Source organism: Camponotus vicinus, unplaced genomic scaffold, assembly GCF_025532165.1.
Source record: "Camponotus vicinus isolate PSW18456_S1 unplaced genomic scaffold, iyCamVici1.0 SCAF_5, whole genome shotgun sequence".
Classification (NCBI taxonomy): Eukaryota; Metazoa; Arthropoda; class Insecta; order Hymenoptera; family Formicidae; genus Camponotus; species Camponotus vicinus.
In genome coordinates, this window is record NW_028141977.1 from 1,313,082 (window position 1) to 1,333,409 (window position 20,328).

Genomic DNA, 20,328 nt, shown 5'->3' on the forward strand with positions numbered 1-20,328 from the left:
CAGTAGATATTTAAATGACTATTTATGCCAAATGAAGTTTGGCAAATATTTAAATAAATTTACTTCTCAAATGCATATGTATGTTTCGCAATAATTCGCCATATGTGATTTATCGTGCATTTTGGCTGAAAATCGCTTCTATTATTTGTTATACAACGGAGAATTTATTTCGTATCGTATGTATATAGCACAACACACGATACTGCGAGGAGTTAAAAAACCTGTTTTTTGTGAAATGTCTGAATTGATGATCTATAATCTATATTGATCTTTATCTGCATTTCTCCGGCAGGTTACATTACCAAACAACCATTACTCATAAATTTGATGGGCATGTTTGCTGCTATTATAGCGTCCACCAACATTTTATTCTTTTTTATTCCGCCGATTCTCTCGTATTTCATTCCTCCCTTCATTGAGAACATCGGTTTCATCCTGTCAACTCGCTCGTTCTCCGTCAAAAAATAATCTGTTACTTGTTATGAAAAATTAATGTTCCATCATACGCAGCGTTCTAATGTGCAATAAGGAGTCAGCTGTTGCCTTCCTAAGAAACTTTAATTAATTTTTTGTCATAAAAATATTTATTTTAGCAGGTAAAATTATCAAGTTTATGAATTTAACAGATTTTGCTTCGCAAAACATTTATATTAAGTCAATAGAATTGATTGTTTCTATATTTCATGTCATCCCTCATTGGGAACATCTGTTACACCGAACGATTATGATGAGAGATAAATTTAAATTTTTTCTGAAACAGCTTTATAAATGGTTATCATAATTTTGTTGCGATAGACAAAGATATCAAACATATCCACATATTCGAAAAACATATTTATCGATCTAAAATTGATTGTTTTTAATTAAGAATATGTAGCTTTACGTGGGCTTTTGTTTATCATTTATTTTATTCATTTATAACACTGTTTATTGAGACATTGATAATGATATGTTCGCTTAAATCTATTTGCTTATGATAAAAAAATTTATATATATCTTAAATTTAATACATTTTATTATAAAGAACTATTTCAATTTTTTATATCGATGATTATATTTATGGTTTATTTTGTATTTATATTTTGGTTAACTTTAAAGTGAATTTTCTACGTAAATCTCTTTCTACAGAGATAGAACCGCGAAAACGCAAAGAATCGAATGAACAGGCGGTCGAAGATAAACGTTCATGAAATAACGTTGATGAAACCGACCTTCAAAAAGACAGAATTACCAAACGCGGCCATAAATTTGATGAGCATGTTTGTGCTCCCATCGCGCAAAATCGACCAGAAATTGATCTTTTCTCATTCCAGGCTGCCACGCCGCTCGTCGCTCTCGTATTTCATGTTTCCCTTCATTGAGAACATCGGTTTCGTCGTGTCGCGTCGCCCACCCCTTTCGCAAAGCGTCCGTTCGCGCGAATGCACGTGGCGGCCGCATTTTTTCTCTTCTCGTTCCGTCGCTAAAATCCATGCAGATTTTTCACGAGGCCCTCTCCATCGTGCGCGCGCGCGCGCGCTCGCGCATTCGCCACCCCCACCGGGGAAAAAAAAAACACGCCGCTCTCTCCAGACCAGCCACTCTTTCCCCGCCGCCCTCTCGTCGCGCCCTTTTTTCATTCTGTCGACGCTGCCCGACGTGGCGGTACGTGAAACGAATTTATAACTGGCGATACGACGGCCGAGCCCTTGAGTCGAATACGTCGATTTTAATACCCGCTACCCCTACGCCGCGCATCCAAACCATCCCGCCTACGCGCCCTTGTCACTTTCGAGGCAACCCCTCGAATGTCAAAGCGCACCCTGGCCGATCGGCTTTTACCGTGTGGATATTGAATTTATACCGCACGGTCGAGAGAACTAGTGAGAAATATGCGGGCAGGGATGAACAAAAGCGAATTTTTCTTGGCGATCGGGTAGCGCTGTCATTGCCGATAGTATTTCGGACTGACAATTTTATATTTTGCGGTATGTGTGTATATATGTGATTTTTCGTGCGTTAAGTAGATAAAAAAATATGGATTTATTCCACATTCTTTTGAATCCTCATATTGCTATTTGTAATCTATAAAATATCGAAGATATATTTGCACGATACCAAACAAATGATATATTCGAGTTTTATATGGAAGTGAATTTTCTAAAAAATGCGGCAAACGTAAATGCATGTGCAATTCCTTTTTTAAAAGACTGTTAAAAACAGATAATTATATTTTCCAATTATTGGAGCAATGTTTGTGAAATTTTTGAAATTTTATACGAAGCAAAAATATGCAATTAGAACATGTGAAAAATATGTATAATATTTATAAATTTTTTAAAATTAATTTTTTTTTGAGAGAACTGATATGCTTGTGCTAGAAGTTCTGCAAGCGATGAATGGTTCACTACATTGTTGAAACAATACTCGATTTATTTCATATAGAGCACAGGCAGAAGCTATAAATAAATATGAAACATAAAACCGCACCTGTGCACACATCCCACATACTCCAGATTCAATAAAATATTTGTATCAATTAATAATTCTCTCAAAACAAATAATTTTAGACAATAAAATTTTTATAAATAATCATTAGCTCGCACATGCGAGCAATGTTCGGAATTATAAAGATTCACAAAAAAGTAAAATAGTTAACACCTCTGTGAAAAGAATTATTTTTGTAAATACTTAATTATTATTTTATTTTTAAAATCATGATTTTTATTTATAATTTCTCATTATAATATAAAATAATATAATATAAAATAATAATTTACAAATTATGATACATTTGACGTATGTAATATGTACATACAAAGATAAATATTATGAAAATGATAAAAAAAAATGTTTTAACAAATATTATATTATATTTTCTAGTAGAATTTAAAAATTAAAAATAAAAAGTAAATATGTAAAAATACAAAAAAATTATTGAAAAATCATTTACATGGCTCTTGATGCAATCTCTATTTTTAGAATCATCTCAAATATTTTAGCAAATATCATACGCGAACTCACCGTACAAATATCATGAAAGCCATTTCCACCCTCGTACTAAAAACAAGCCGTGGAGATTAAAAGTCGCAAAAGTTCGAGTCAGCGAGCGACAAAGTGCGAATTGCCACTTTTGTAGGTTCGTCGACGATTAAAACACAGGAAAGAAATCGATATCAAGATGGTGGTATAATTTACGTGAGCCAAAGTGAAGATAGTAGATGTCAAAGAGAAAAAAGAACAGAAAGAACATTATTTTTAAAGCCACAAAGTGAGGGAATTGTATAATTTAAAAATAGTTTTTTAATAATTTAAAAAAAAAATGAAGACACATCTTCCATTCTCGCACACGATGATTATAAAGACTATTTCTTCCATGACAATAGTCTCAGATTAAAAGTCACAAAACCGGAGTCGGTAGGTGTCGCGCAATGCACGACAATCACACTGGCAGAAAAGCGGAAATGCTACTTTTGCAGTCCGGACGCGACCGCGACCTAAGGAGGATAAAGGAGTTTCAGCATATCCTGGAAATGAGCAGGACGCGAGAATACGTAAGTAGTGATGTAACTTTAAATGGAATCCCTCTTCTTTCTTTTAAGAAAAGAAACACATGTCAAATCTATCTGCAATCGTAATATAATTTAAGATATTAAATCTTTCAAATAATTATTAAAGAACGATATAATAGCTGAATTGCTTTACGTTATATTTAGCGAAAAACAAAATACTTTTTTTAGATTATTGTTGATCAAAAGAGATCAAAATATTAATACATTATTAAATTCTGCTTTTTTTTTGTAGTCTCTTATACATGTGCAAATTTAAAACAAATTGATATTTTTGAAGTCGATTTATAGCAGTTCATAATTTAGTTTCACAAGCTCGGTTATGAGCAACTTTATATCATTTACTAGTGTTTGAAAAATTTTTATTGATATAGATGGATTAAAACTTATCAAAGGATTCCGACTAAGAATGTGAAAAAAAATTTCTAGAGAAAGAAACGCACTTTTTTTTCCAAATGGGGATGAACGCCAGAAAGAATTCACGAGTGTAACTCCAACTCGCGCTGTCGGCTCCTTCTTTTGCGCAAATACTGCGCGGAACTTTATTTCTTGGAAAGAGTCTAGATTAAAAAATCGAGAATTGCAACCCGTCAGGAGGAGACTGCACGTTTGGAAGGCCGAAAGCCGATTACGCTTCACCTATTCTAGATATTTTATTATTCCAAGAAAATGCTCGGGGAACATTTAGACCCGAGGGATCTCATTTAATTTCTCTTCGCCAGATATCGCGGTATCGTTCCGCGCTTTCCCAGATTTCTTCTCAACGTTTTCGTGTTACGGAAACTCGCACTTACCGAATTACTCTGTAAAAATCCTACCGAGAAGACAGAGTCTTTATTTTATTTCTCGCTTGGGAGTCGAACCATCCGTCGACTTTAAGCGGGATTGCTGTGCACGAAATTACCGAATCGGCCGCAATATAAAGATACGATGCGCAGAAGGCACTAAACCCAAACACGCCACGCGCTTAGCATAGATATGAATTTTATACTGGCTCTCAGAGAGCGATACGAGAGATTCTTTTGCGTTCGAAGTATCGAGGAGATTCGCAAATAGAATATCCTGAATTTTCTTACCATGAGATATAGTGCAACCTTGAACGAGATGCATCTCCTTGTTCTAGATAAAATTCTTTTTACGCTATATTTTTCAATTGTCCCGATATCGCAAACTATTTTTCTCTTTGTATTTTTACAACAATTTACAAGCGTAAATCGCTTAATCGAAATTTGTATATAATTCTTATCGATGTTAACCACTTATATGTTTATATAATGTAGTCTATAAAATACAATGATCAAATAAATTTGAGTTATAAATGCATTTTTATCTTGATAGTTTGGCAGAATTTTAAAAAAACATGTCACATACATGTCGTCTAAAGAATTATCTGTATGTTATATAAGCTTACAGATATATTCATGTATAATGTTCTAAAACCATCAGATAGAGTTTTAATAGATTCTTTAATTTATAATTAGACTCTCAAATTATAAATTGTCTTTAGAGAAAATATCGAGAAAAATCATTATTTTTTGAAATTTAAAAAATTTTTCTCTATCGTATATATTTATAACTACTATTTATAACTTCAAATTGAAATTAAAATACATTATAATTGAAATTAACTACAGAATGTAATTTTGTTGAATTTTTTATACGCGTGCTAAAATTTAATTTATGAAGAGTCTCTTTTTAATTAAGTTTATAACTCGAAAGTTATTGATCCCTTGACTTTTTCGCTAAAAACTTTTGTTTGTCTACGAATTGGTCAGAGAATTTATTATTAAAAAATATTCGATGGGAGATTTGGAACATCTGTATAATGATACATTAATGATACATCGATCGACTATTATTTCCTGATTAAAAAAGATGAATAGTTTGCATATAAATTTTCTTATGTATTTTCCTATGTAAATATTGTATGTTTAAAACGTAAGAGTTTCTAAAATATTATTAATTCGGAGAGAACTGCGCTCCTTCTGTATACATATCATCCATTTATTCGTCAAACTGAAGCATTTACGAAGATTCAAAGATAGTTTGCAGATGATAGTTGTGCAAGTTTTCTGCGAGTGTTCTGCTTGTTGATTTAAGAGGCCAACTAGTAGGCATCTCTCCAAGCAACATAATCGAGTGATCCAGTGCTCTATTTATGAACGTATAAAATATTCTCGATCTATATTAAATCATTTGTTGCCAGATTGTGTCTCGCACGAAATAATCAGAAATTTTATAACGCTATATCTTATGGGCAATTCATTTAAATAATGTTCGTCATGTGATTGTTACATTGCAATCTGCAAAGGAATAATTATAAAAATTATATTTACGTTATATATTCTCAAAGAACTTTTCTCTATAGGAATTTTATGCATATGTAAAAGTTAGAAAATAATAAGTGTGTTATTATTCCTTTAAAAAAATATTATACACATATAAACACATACATAAATAAGTATATTAGTATCAATCAATAATATGTACCTTGTTAATATTAAGCTCCACTTTATGAGCCTTATATATACGTCTCTTCATGAAAAACAGACATGAATAGACAAATACATATTTCCACGCTTAATTCACATACAAATCTGTCTTAGTTCATTAATTTCGAAATAATTAACTGATCAAATTCATGAAATTGTAGTAATATATAATATTCTATTAACATAAATTTTCAATTTTTTAATATAATAATTGTAAGAATAAAAGTAATATGAATTTACAGATATCAAGCAAATTGTAAAATAATTTAAAATATTTTATTGCTGCATATATTATTATCGATATAATTTTCTCAGAAGTCCATATTACTTTGAAATTATATAAAACAAAAAATAATTTAGCGCTTACCCCCAATATGAGACGTGAATGGGGAGTTGCAGTACATAAGTTGATTTATAAAATACAAATTATATATTCAAATTATATATTTAAAGCAGTGTCTGATATAATTAATATTTCAAAAAAACAATTATTGCACGCAATTGGGTTTTTATAGCCTTTTAAACAGATATTTAATTTAAAAAATTACATAATTATCGAAATAAAATTTTCTTTTATATTAACTTTTATAAAATGTTTATGAGAATTAAAAGTTTAATTTTTATAAATTATCTAAATAATTAAAATTTTGAACAATGTTAAAATATTGTAGATATATTTATATAAAAATTATATATTATACTAAATATTTTAAATATTTTAAAATAAGATATAGAATATTTTATATGAATTATACAATGATGTAAAAAAACGAATTATACTGTTGCAGAGATACACAAACATTTAATTTGCCGAAAGACTAACATGTAATTGATTAAATAAATTATAAATTGCTTACCTATGGTTGCTCCGCCGTTGCCTGATATCTTTTTGGGCTGCCTCTTTTTCTCTTGTTCATCTTTTCTTCTTACTTTATCATCCACACGACACTTACGTAATTAATTACGATCATACGAATACTAATTAGCATAATATGACGATCGCACAATACTATTACATGGTATTCCCGATGTTAATCCTGTTCACGTATATATGTGACATGCACTTTATTATATTTTACGCCAGGAGAATAAATGCGAAAACTATAATATCCATTTGGCTGTAAACAATTACACGGCCAATTTCATAAGCCATTCTTTGCGACAATGCTACCTTTATTGTTAACAAATATTATATACTCATATCGTAGGAAAATTTTATTATTTCGCGTAATAAATGAATAAATATACAAATTAAAATTAAAGATAAAATAACTGCGGAATAAAATATTTGAAAATATAATTAAATTTTCTAACTGTTCGCACGACGGATTTTGATCGAATAAATTTCGCGAAATACGTGTTTTGATAGCGATGTACAAACGTCAAATTTAAGTAGGATGTGATTGATAAATATTAAAATATAAGATTAATAATGAGAGAGACATTTTTATTTAAATGTCTAATTAAATGCGTTGTGACATTGCAGCTCGGAACCGATCTATACATTCTATTAATAATTAAAAAACGAAAACAATCAACACGCGAATTTAGTTTAGACACAAACAGCCAGAAAATATGTAATTGAAATTTAATATGGGAAGCATAGTACGATAGCATAAATTCTAAAATATATGTATTATTAATAAACATATTTATATATATCATGCTTTTTCGTTACTTGAAATATCAAATGTGAATCATATGTGTGCGACGATCTTATGTCCCCTGTCGCGAGAATTAATCAGTTACGCGAATCGATAATCATTAATTGGAATAATTATGAGAAATAATCGTTTGGGAAAATAATGTAATGGAGCGACTAACACTGCTGCCTATTCGTTCGAATCTTACTGCGCGAATGACAGTACGGCGACCTTGTGTATACACAACACGTATTATACTAAACCTACGTCGCAAGAGACGAACAAAACGAGCCACAGTTTATTTGTTGTCATTATAAAGTATATTAAACACAATATAAAATAAATGTATGCGCGAAATATTCTGTTTCTTGATTTTCGAATGCGTTATTAAAATAAATGATTGGTTAGTGTATTAAATTCAAAATCCAATTACATGTAATTGATTAATATAAGATTAACAATGGTATTGACGCTTTTTGTTATTTTAATTGCTCGATCCTGTGATTCATAGTATATCGCATGCTTTCAATCTGAAAATGATCAGTATATTATATTTAAATCGGTGAACACTTTAAATGTGAAATATATGCGAAATATATGCGAAATATATTCAAAGCACTAAGGAAATAATTATCGTCCTAAATGTCAGAATAAAATAATTTATGATTTTTATTCCGTCTCTTGTTTTTATTCTTACATCAAATAAATAATTACGCGAAATACTAATAAATAATCATCGATATTTTTACAAGTCATTCGTTGCGCGAATTAATTAATCATACAGATAATCGCGTTATCATTGATATTTTGTAATCGTAGGAAATGATTGCGTTTGCGTCTTTTGATAGTTATCTCGATATGCTTCGAAAAATAATACAACATGATAATGTAACATTTTGTATCGTTATTTTTTCTTTGAATTTTTTGTAGATTTAGATGTAATTTGTTAATAATTTTCGGATTGAGAGCGTGCAACGCAAGATCAAATGATTAAATACCGAAGAGCCGCATGTGATATATAATGTCAACTATAAATATTAATAATTAATTTAAGATTCAAGAAATAAAATATTTTATATTATATTAAATATATTTCTCTCACAAATGAACTATCGCTCGTGTCGTTCGTCTCTTGCGGCGTATATAGCTCTTGTGTATACACAGAGGTCACCGTGCTGCCATTTGTGTAGCGAAACTCGAGTAGGCAACAGTGCGCGATCGTTCCGTATTAATAATAACCGTTTTCGTTATTTTATCGTTATTTTTCAAAACGATTGGTCTCTGTGATTATCCTAATTATCGATTATCGATTTACGTAATTGATTCATTTCCGTGCTAAACGTTAATAATACGAAAATGTCGATACGTAAAATTGTTGCGTATATATGATGATTCATAACTTATTTAATTCCAAAGTAATAAAAAAGCATGATATATATACATATATCTGATTGTTTATTAATAATACGTATATTTCTCGGAATTTATTCTATATATGTTTGCAATATTAAATTTTGATTATATATTTACTGGCAATTTATTGTATCTTAACTCGCATAATATTGCGCAATATTATATTTTCGTGTTTTTTTAATCATGAAATTAATAAAGGGAGTAAGGGATGGATTGGTTCCGTTCAAACAATATCGCGACGCGTTTAGTAAGCATATTATTAATCTTCTAATATAATTTTTATCAGCCGTGTTTCATAAATTTGTTTCTACATCAATGTAACTTATACGTATCTCCTAATATTTATTCGATTAAAATATATTATGCGAACAGCCGGCAACGATGATATATTTTTGGATATTACATTCTGCAGAGATATTTATTTTTAATTTTATTTATATTTTATTTAATTTTAGATAGAGTAAAATTGCCTTAAAATGCGAATATATATTATTCGTATATACATTAGAGGTAGCATTGTCGTAGCGAGTGGCGTGTGAATTTGCAATTTTCGAGTGTCCAGCGGATTGTAGTTTCGTGCAATACATAGTTTTCGCATTGTTTTTCCGTCGCAATATAATAAAGTGCATGTCGCGTGCAATTAACATCGCGAGTGCCATGTAAAAGCGTTGCGAGATTATTGTATTATGATAATTAGTGCGTGCGCGATCTTAATTAATCGTGTGTGATTATCGTATGAGTGCCAAGAACGAACAAGACGAATAAAAGAGAAAGAGGAAGCCTGATGGCATCAGAGCAACATATAGGTGAGCAATTTATAACTTATTTAATTTATTATTGGCTAGTGTTATACAATTAATTGTTTGTGTATCTCCGTAATAATCTATTTACATTATTGTATAAAATGCATATGAATATTCTACATTTTATTTTAAAATATGTAAAATATATAGTAAAATATTTATAATAATTTTTTAAATATATTTTTACATAAATATAAGATATTTCAACATTGTTTAAAAGATTTATGATTACTTAGATAATTTAGTAAAAATTAAATCTTTATTGTTCTCATATCTTGTAAAAGTTAATATAAAAAAATTTTCTTCTTTCTTTAATTATGTAACTTTTTATTAAATATCTGTTTAATTGAAACGGATAAGAAATTTATTTGCGTGCAATAATCATCTTTTTTAAATATTTATTTTAGACACTGCTTTATATATATGACTTCGATATATTTGTATTTTACAGATCAACCTTATGTGTACTACAATTCCACCGTTGCACATCATAACGAGGTGAGTGTTAAATTATTTTTTATTTTATATAATTACGAGAAAATATGAAAATTATTGTAAAGATTATTTAATTAATAACAAATTATTTAATTAATATTGACAGACACAGTAATAGAATATTTTATATTAATTTATCATATAAAATTTGCTTGATAAATATACGTATATATATTTATTCGAAAATTATTCTAAATTTATTTAATTATTATGTTGAAAGAAAATATTAAAGAGTTATGTTAAAGTAACAACATTACAGATAATTTCGGAAATTTATTGCCTCGAAACTTAATTGAGCTAAAGCAGATTAATATATATATAATTTTAAGATTGAAATGTGTGCGTGCACGTATAAGATTGTATGAAAAATCTGTTCTGGATAGTATTTTTAGTTTCCTTCGTATTTCTTTTTCAGCTTATATTAATATGCGCATATTATAAATATAAAAAAAAGAAAGGAAGACTAGAAATACTTTACAATTTTATATATTTTAATTAATTTACTTAATAAAAAACTGATTATATGTATTATAATGCATCAATTTTATTCTTATATTTTATAGGTTGTTCATCCATGTTTATGATTAAATTGGCTTTATATTATTTGAAATAAAATAAAATAATATAAAGTCCAATAAATCTTTCGTCGTAGAGAACAAAAGAAATTATTTATATATATAATATATAAATTATATATTTCGAAAAAAGAAAGAATTAATTAATTACCTACCCACACATACACACGCACACATGTACACATAAATATTTTTTAAATCATACATATAAATGTTATTATTTTGATATCCCAGCTATCAAAAGTAAAAGGCATTTTCAATGAATATGGAATACTCAAAGTATCAAAGCTATTGCACACAATTTTGTATTGTATTGCGATATACCTCGTATCGGGAAAGTATACTGGCTTACTGCTTTATACGGCGAATCTGGCGCATCCAGATTGCATCACCGTTGTGGTATATGGGTCGTTAGTCAATGCGCATAATCTTCGATCGCAATCGTGGCTGGTGGTCCGATTATACCTAGCTTGGTATATCGATCCTACCGGTCGATATGGATATCGAATTTGAATCTCGGGATGATCCTTCCTGTCGCAAACGGCTGCAAGATAGAACCAGGAGTACAATTGCGAGGAACCTAGTTTCGAGAATGAATAGCAAATGACCGCTAGAATTGCTATTGAACATGATGCTCTCGAGGGGATATCTTAACCTTTTCGCTGCTAAAAATGACTATAAGCGCGACCAATGGATTAGATTCAAGGATTGTCTATCGATTAAATATGAACAATCGCATCGTCATAACATCTAAGGATGACTAAAAAAATGATTAATGTTTTTCTAAAATATTAATCATTATAGAAAATGGAGAGTATGGAGTAATTATTTAAAAATATCATTATCAGTTTATTCTACCAAGAAGTTTAATTGCATTAAAATGCTTTTTTATCTTTGGTTTTATACATTATTTATTTCTGCATTTCTTGATTTCAATCGACATGACTCTTCTTTTTTTTCATAAATCTTGCGCTCTTTAAGATCTTTAAAAAACTCACTTCTATAAATCTTTATAATTCTTTCGATGATTTAATAAATACAATACTATAGTTCTTTAATAACATACATATTATAGCTGAATCTATAAATCCTCGCTTTTACAAACATCCCATTAGATATAAATATATTAGTATAGATCTTTAACTTTTTATTAGAATAAGCTGGCTAATGATATGATGTATCATAACAAATATATAATAAAACACTATTTATTTTTCATTTCAATATTTATGAAAAATATCTTTACATTAGTTATTTTTTCACAAAGCATTAATAGACATTATAATGACGTAATTGCTCGAGTTTAGTTGACTAATAACGACATTGTGTCGACGACCTGCAATTCTTAATTCTTCCAGGTTCGTTTTTCGCCAGAGATACCGTGACTCATTCGTTATGAGTCGTTAAAGATCTCTCGAATGTTTCGATCGAATCTTCTCTTCATCATCAGAGTTTGTTAATGGCGTTAAATTTAATGAGCGTAGCAATTAAATTAAAAACAAGGAGTTTAAAAATAACCCAGATCGTGACTGCTTGCTCGTCGTTTACGCTAAAGTATGGACTGTAGAGTATAACTGCAACGTCATAAAAACCGATGGCTTATTCCTCTGACATGTAATAACCATCACCATAATAAACGAAAATGTCAGATCTACCATTTTCCTCGGGAGGGAGGCTCCATCACAACGCGGCTATAAATGTTATCCTTTTCCCCTTCTCTATCATTATTTCTTTTTTCCTCTGCGTGCATTTATTTTGTTATGGCGCGATAATGCATCATCTTGGCTATAAGGACGTAACTTTACGATACCATTCCATTTTTATTTGCAAAGAATAATCGCCTCACTAATTTTTTATGAGTCTTCGGAAGAGTAGTTGAAATTATTAAGTGGTATCCAAGCAAATATGATATTCATAGCAAAGGATATTAAAAAAATAAATTTGAATCATTTAAGAGAGAGAGGAAGCAAAAGAGAAATATGCATATTTATATCAACATGCTATTAATGATGAACGAATGCAATATGTGAAACATTATAAACAAAGCCCTTGAGCTTAATCGATTATTGTACTATACTACCTATTACATTGAACCGCAATTTAAAAAAAAGTATAACTGACCGCATTTTTTATCGAAAAATCCCTATAAGCGCTATTGAAATAATTTGACGGGGGTATTTTATACAAAAAAAAAATGAAAAAAAAATGAAAGCCCGCGCACGTGTTTATCTACGATAACATTTATTTACTCGAAAATCGCTTGCAACTTGCGCGTACTCTGTTTCAATCGCATAATTGCTAAAACATCAGTTGCAATAAATTTTATCTCGCGGCGAAATCCGCACAATTAAATTTAGCGTAAATCGATTTTATTGCAACGAACGATAGGTAATCGCATATGTAGCGCGTATACACATTACACCGGCTATACGCTTCTTATCTGTTCATGAAGATCGCGTGTGTTTGTTCGTGAAAACGCGGCCGATGTCATAGATTCATTGCGCAGAAAATCTCGTTGCGCACGTTCGAACGAACAGATACGCCGAAATAATTTCCATATTCACACAAGCGGTTGATCATACAATGCAGCTACTTTACCAGGCGCGTTTTCCGTGCATTCCACTCATAAATATCGTTTATCAAAGAGATATCGCGCGTTTCAACGATCTTTCGATATATATGTAGCACGGATATCGTTATAATAAACACTCTATTATCGCGATAATAATACACTTGTCCTATCCCAGAAGTAGGTATTAGTATTTTAATGGATGCTTTTCAAGTCCGTTATATACTCGCTTTAATTTCCAACGTCCAATATATTTTCACTCAAGAGTCAAATCAAAATTAATGCAAAGTCTACTTCATATTGATTTTGCTTGAAAAACTGAAGTGTTTTAATAAAATACCAGAAACAAATAAAAATATTCCTGAGAAAAGAAACTCTCTACAGTAAATATCATTCAATCTAACTTTATATAAATTAGATCAAAAAATTATAACATTCTTTTGACTAATAAATTACAATTTATTTTATCTAAAGGATAGATCTTTTTAATAAATGTATATATAAAAAGTATAATTTATAAAAAGTATAATTTTTATATAATCAGTAAATAAAAATCTTTACAAATAAACTTCACATAAAATACGCAATAAAATCTTATTTAATTAATCAGGTAAATTTTATAAGTTTAATAGAGTCTCAATTTGTGATTAAATATCTGTGCATATTTAATTGTGCCGAAAAAATATATTTCAAAGAAAAACATAAAAAGTTGCAAGGAAGAAAAATCGATTCCACACTGTTTAAACATTCAATAGACGTAAAATGAATCTCTTTCTCATATTGCGGTGCAGATTCAGAAATATCACGCCGCATCAATATATATATATATATTTGTATCGACAATACGGTATTCTGTAAGATAGGAAATTCCGGCTTTATATCGCACTTGATTTTCGGTCTCGCTCACGCGAAATAGGAAAGAATCCTTAGAATAAAATCGGGCGCAATCGCCTCTATGTAAGTACGAGAACGAACTGCGAGCCGTGGAAAACAGCTTCCCGTTCTTGCATTTTTCAAAAAGCGCGAAACGAACTTTACATCCGAACCCGCTCTCTCTAACGTCGACGATATCAGCAGTCTTATCAATAATAAATGTCACTTTTATTACATCCCGATGCTTTCGAACCGCCGATGATAAGGTCAGACCAGTGCAGAAACTCAGACTATATCGTTGACTCTTTTATTTCCAGATGCGCCATCCGATCCAGATGAAGCCGGCTGACAGCGAGAATCGGAACGGTGAGTGAAAATTTTAATTATATTCGGACGGAACACTATCTCGCAAGACATTGGATTCGATATTAACAATAAAAATAATGGTATCGAATTCATTCTTAAGGAAATTCTACGCGAAATGTGGCTCTGTTCACCAAACAATTTTGAATTTTTGCTACATGGCGAGCGATAAAAATTGATTAATTGTAACTTGCTCCGTTGTTTTCCAATTAATCGGTCCATGAAAACAAAATACAGACTGATTCACCACGTAAAGGATAAATGTTATCAAATTTCGATGAGAAATATTTAATTTGATCCAAGATTTATGAGCTCATTGACTCAAATTTCCGTTCAGGTTCATTTAATAATAATTTTAATAAGAAATACGAAACCTTTCATAAAACGTCTAGTATAATAAGATGCGCCGAGTAATATACCGTCTCTTTTAATGGTTGTTCGATCATTCCGAAGTTCTGGCACGGTTGAGAAAGGAATTCTGAGCAAAGTGGCATGACGGTATAATAAGCGAAAGAGAGAAGACAATAATACCGATCGCGAAGGTAAACTTAACTCTCTTCGCGTCGCAACCTCGCCGGAAAATGCAGCTCAAAGCACGTTCATTAAATGCTAATTAATTGACCGAATTGAGGGGCTTATGGAGATTGTATAGTCAAAGAAGACATAATCAAGCTGCGAAAGGACGTTAAGCTACTAAGGATTAAAATCAGTTAGAAGAATCGGAAAATTAGCAGAAACGAACGAATTTTATCGAGAATGTCTGGACGAAAATTTGTGCGCGAATTTTGTGCGACATTTTTCTCCTTTTTATCTTTTTTAAACATTTTTGATATTTTTGATATTTTCATCGGCGAGTCCACTTGTTCGCCGTTGCATTGTTTCGTAAATACATCATGGGAAATTAGAGACACTTTATGAAAACTTCGTCCCAGATTTGTATAGATATTCAGAACAGGAGAGATTTTATTCTGATACAAAAGTGAAAATTATTAAGTAAGTTAACAATGGCTTTTCACTTAGAACTCAATTGTATTATAAAATTCATCAGATACCTCCCTTTCCACGTGTTACGTTCAAATTTGATATTTAAAGTAAATTTTAATTCAATGCATGTCATCATATATTATTAATGTTTATGAAAAGCATAATAATTATTAAAAAATAGGAAGAAAAAATAATTATTTTTCTAAATAATTAAATCCAAACAATAATTCCTTTAACAGATTTCATTTTGAAATATTTTAATTTCTTCTATCACGTACTGATCGAGGAGGGAACCGTGTAAAAATTTGAAAACATTGAAAAGCATATCAAATGGCACCGCGAATACCAGTAGGAGAGTCAACGGACGCGGCAAAACGCGCGATTTTTTTATGGATAACTGCGTCGCGTTAGCAATAAAAATCCAACTACCGGCTGGACGGGGGTGTAACGTAGAACGTATATAAAACCGGGCACGTCGGTGGAACGACGCAAAACGAATGCTAATGAAATATTAACGACACCCGTCACGTGCTGCGCTCGACTGGACCACTCGCTGTTTCTCTTTCCTCTCCCTCTTTTCCTCTGTTTCTTTCCCTCTTGCCCCCCTCGTTCTCGTTCTCTTTCTCTTTCGTTCGCTTCGCTGTTTTTTTTTACTCGTCCCGTTTTTCCCTCTTTTCCCTTTTTTATTTCGTGCCGTATAAGAACCTTCGGGGGAGGACGCTCGCACGGGGGTGGTTTTTACATCGAGATGCAGCGCCGTTTCGGGCGTCGCGGCGGCGCTGTGTGCAAATGACGTGCCAAATTGTAATCACGCCAAGATTCAAGCGGCTTTACACCTCGCGTTTAGCGCTAACCGAAACCTGATTCTGACACTTTGTTTGTTACGGTCGAGCTTGCGCAGTTGCGCGAACAAGATCCTAGATCAAGTAACCGCGTTACATGGACCAACGCTCGATCCTGTTTACCAGCAGTTAGGCATTAAATAGAAGTTACTTCGTTGGTTAACCATTCAATCGCGACAGCTTCGCAGTTGAACTAACTTTAATTTTTCAATCGAGTTAGCAAAGATAATTCCGAATCGCGAAAGTGAATGCGCGAAAAAGAACCAAGTCAATAAGTTAAAGAAGACCTTATGAACAATTTTTGAAACTTCTCAGCAATCAAAAAAAGTGACTTTTCGCAATAGAGTTTTAAAATATATCAAATAAGGACGTAGTTTTTTATTGAATAGAATAACGAGAAGAGAGATAAAAGCAATGGCACAAAATTTTGTCCAAAATAATATATCGATTTTCTATTTATTCAATTTCAATTTGCTATTAATTCATTAGAATTACATTTTCTTTCAGTGAAAATTATTTATGGCAAGATATTTCGATCGAAAAAAAGTGATTTATAAGTCAACAATGAAAAAAAGATTAGCTTTAAAATAAATATATTTTTACTGCTGACATATATAATTTTTATTTAATAGGACTGTGCCATAATTAGAGATTATAATTTAATATAAATTTATATGTGTAATCAGTCATAAAATTTCTATCTAAACTATTAGTTACATTTTTATTAAAATTCTCAAATATAGAATATAATAGTACTGCGTCATTATGTAAATTAAATATTTAACATAGACATAACGATTGTGAGTATTAAATGGACATGATGAAGAATATATAACTGTATAAAATATTCGGAATCCTATGGCATTTAAAAATGCAATACAGAGTAAGGATAAAAATGAGAAATTTATGACTATATGTCGATAATAGCCAAAGGATTAACGCATTTTTCAGACTAGATTTGAAAGACACATTTTCGCAAGAGATACTTTCTCAATTACTTATTAAAATAGTTAGTCAGAAGGATGTAATTATTACAGTCATTTCTCACATAATCGTATATCTTATCTCAATTACCACTGATAAATGGCGAAATCTCATTTTATTTATAGCATGAGCAAAACAGAGAGTACGAATCCATAGTATTCGTTGTATATAAAAATGAATAGACACGACGTGGTGTAACCAAAACCGAGATCAGGCTATTCGTAACCGCGTACACGTGCAATACGGGAAAGGATTTTTCTATATGGGATGCGGGACGTGCGCGCGGCGGCCGCCATGAATAGTGCCATTGTGGCTACATGCAAATCCTAGTAAAACGGGAAAATAGTAAACAGGAAAAGAAAAAGAGGGCATGAGTTATCCAGTATCAGAGTATCATAGTCGCTTTGTCGTTAGACGAATCTCGTAAATTCTGCGCCGCATCTGACGTAGGCCAAATTTAGATAAAGCAACTCCAAGCTCATGCATAAAGCGCAAGATTAGTCGAATATGAAACTTATTTTTTAACGAATTGCTTGTTTCGTGGATTGTTGGATTATTATGACACTTATTAAAAGGATATTTGTCCATCAGTGATGAATTTATGAATAACATTTCACGAAAAAAAACATTACATATTGAATAACAGCTATTACTAAGAATGCTTTAGTAATTTACATTATTTATAAAATTAATTTGTACACACGTGTATGTAAATGTCTCTTTACTTTATGTCAAGATTTTAATCGTATTTACTCTCGAAGTGGATAATAATCATAAGTAAAGCTTTAGACATTCAAAGATTTAATCTAAGATGGATATTTAGATTGACCTCCCCCTGAATTTTTCAAATTAATTAATAAACCAACAGTTATAATGCTTAAGCAATATTCTTACTTAAAATAAATTTTTTTTTGCTCACCTGACAATTTCCCGAACAGAATATCATTCTGTAAAAGTTTTATTCGAGACTCTGTAGGCGAAGCTTTCTTTCTATCATTCGTCTATATTTTATGGCTAATCTTGAGAAAAGCCATCGAATAGAGACCAAACCTTATTTCTCATCCTATAATTATTCTCGTCAATGACGTAGCGATGGATGAACGATTTTAGCAGCGTTTCCGGCGGGATGCACGCCGATCAAGGGACCCCTGTCAAGCAAGACAGCCCAACGAAAAGAAGAGCGAAGAGAGTGAAAGCTTTATTTATATCCGTGACATTCTGTTTATTTTGGCTGACAGACCGGTGGCTCGCTCCGGGCTCTAACTGGTAACAGGCTCTGGCTGATTTGTCTTCCCTTCGCGTTCCATTCTGTCTCGCCATTGCTTCGGCCCGATTATGTCACGTCTTAACGGATATGAGAGAGAAAGAGAGAGAGAAGCTAGTTAAATTAATTGCTAGTTTCTTCGTGAAAACATTTGTCGCGTTAACTGGATTAACATCATTACATACATCATCAATCTGTTTGCAACTTTCTTTAAGCTTTCTAATCTGTCCTTCAATATTATTATCTTGAACCTGATATCAGTCACGCGTATGCTCTATCTTTACTCTGTTATCACTTATATACGTCCAAAAGTAATTTTACGAAAGATAAAGTCAGCATTTATTTAACCATTGAATAATAAAAATAATGAAAATAAATTAAAAATTTCTTTCTCTATCTCATATAGTGATCTTTAGACTTTTTGATTCGAATTGAATACTTTTTAAGATTTCAAAAGAGAAGAAACTTCACTCTTAATCGAACGGGATTAAATAGGATTATCCTATTTGAAATCTGATCGTTGCAACACAAACACGCGTTTAGTTTATATCATTTTTAATTTTTCTACATCTTTATTGACACTCCATGCCATTCATTATTCTTTCGACAAATAATTTGATCATTGTTCGAATCGAGTGGAATTCAAGCCGACATTTTTTTATTATCGAGATGATGGATGTAACACACATTGTTGAGCTTTATACGGTTATCTAATTGGAAACCTTTTTGATGTTATTTATTACTTTGTTTCGTGCGATCCGATACAATTCGTTGGTCGATAGCTCTATTTTTGCACTCGAGTGTAGACATACATTAATCAGCAAAGTTACATTTTTTATAAAGGGAAAATTATCGAAAGAGGACTCGTTGAAATACCTGGCAGTTTCGTAATCAAGTTTGATGTTACATCGTAATAATGAAATTTATATGATTGTCATACGCTCAACCTACTGATTTATACGAGTTATTTATGAGATTCATAGCTATTAAATATTACGCGAATCATCTTTTATACATACTCGTACAAGCTGAAATGTTCGTTATATAACCGCAAATTATAGGAAATATTGTCGATACGAGCTATTTTTCCAACGATGCCAATTACACATCGTGTGACTTCATCTTTAAAAAAAAAAAAATACTCGTAAGCAATATTACCGATTGATTTGCATCTCACGAGAAGAGCTAAAAATATGCAATAAATGCGAAAATGGTTTAAAATCGAATATGCAATAAATGCAAATTTAACAGCAAAATACGTTAATGCGATTACGCTCTTTCATTTGATTGACTTCGTATTGGCGAACTCGCACGTTCTATCGTACCAATCGGAAGGAAATAAATTATGAGCAGCTGGGGGGCTTCGCGAAGTAACTAATGCATCGAACACATTGCCTGGCATGTTCCGAGGAATGTTATTCCTACGATCACGGAAAATAGCGACACGGAGGCGAAGGCGAAGAGAGTGGTCTTGCACACC

At 31.4% G+C, this 20,328-nt stretch overlaps 1 protein-coding gene across 16 annotated transcripts in view; it reads left to right on the plus strand.

The window, feature by feature from the left end:
• LOC145972070 (CUGBP Elav-like family member 1-A) overlaps positions 1-20,328 on the plus strand; it is a 491,882-nt gene that overhangs the window by 408,419 nt on the left and 63,135 nt on the right. For 15 of the 16 annotated variants that reach the window (XM_083100293.1, XM_083100292.1, XM_083100296.1 and 12 more), the window contains one exon: positions 14,729-14,777. In XM_083100293.1, coding sequence (XP_082956419.1) covers positions 14,729-14,777 — 49 coding nt within the window. Of the gene's footprint in view, positions 1-9,814; positions 9,903-10,350; positions 10,398-14,728; positions 14,778-20,328 lie in introns of those variants that run through there. The other variant, XM_083100308.1, reaches the window with a different exon arrangement.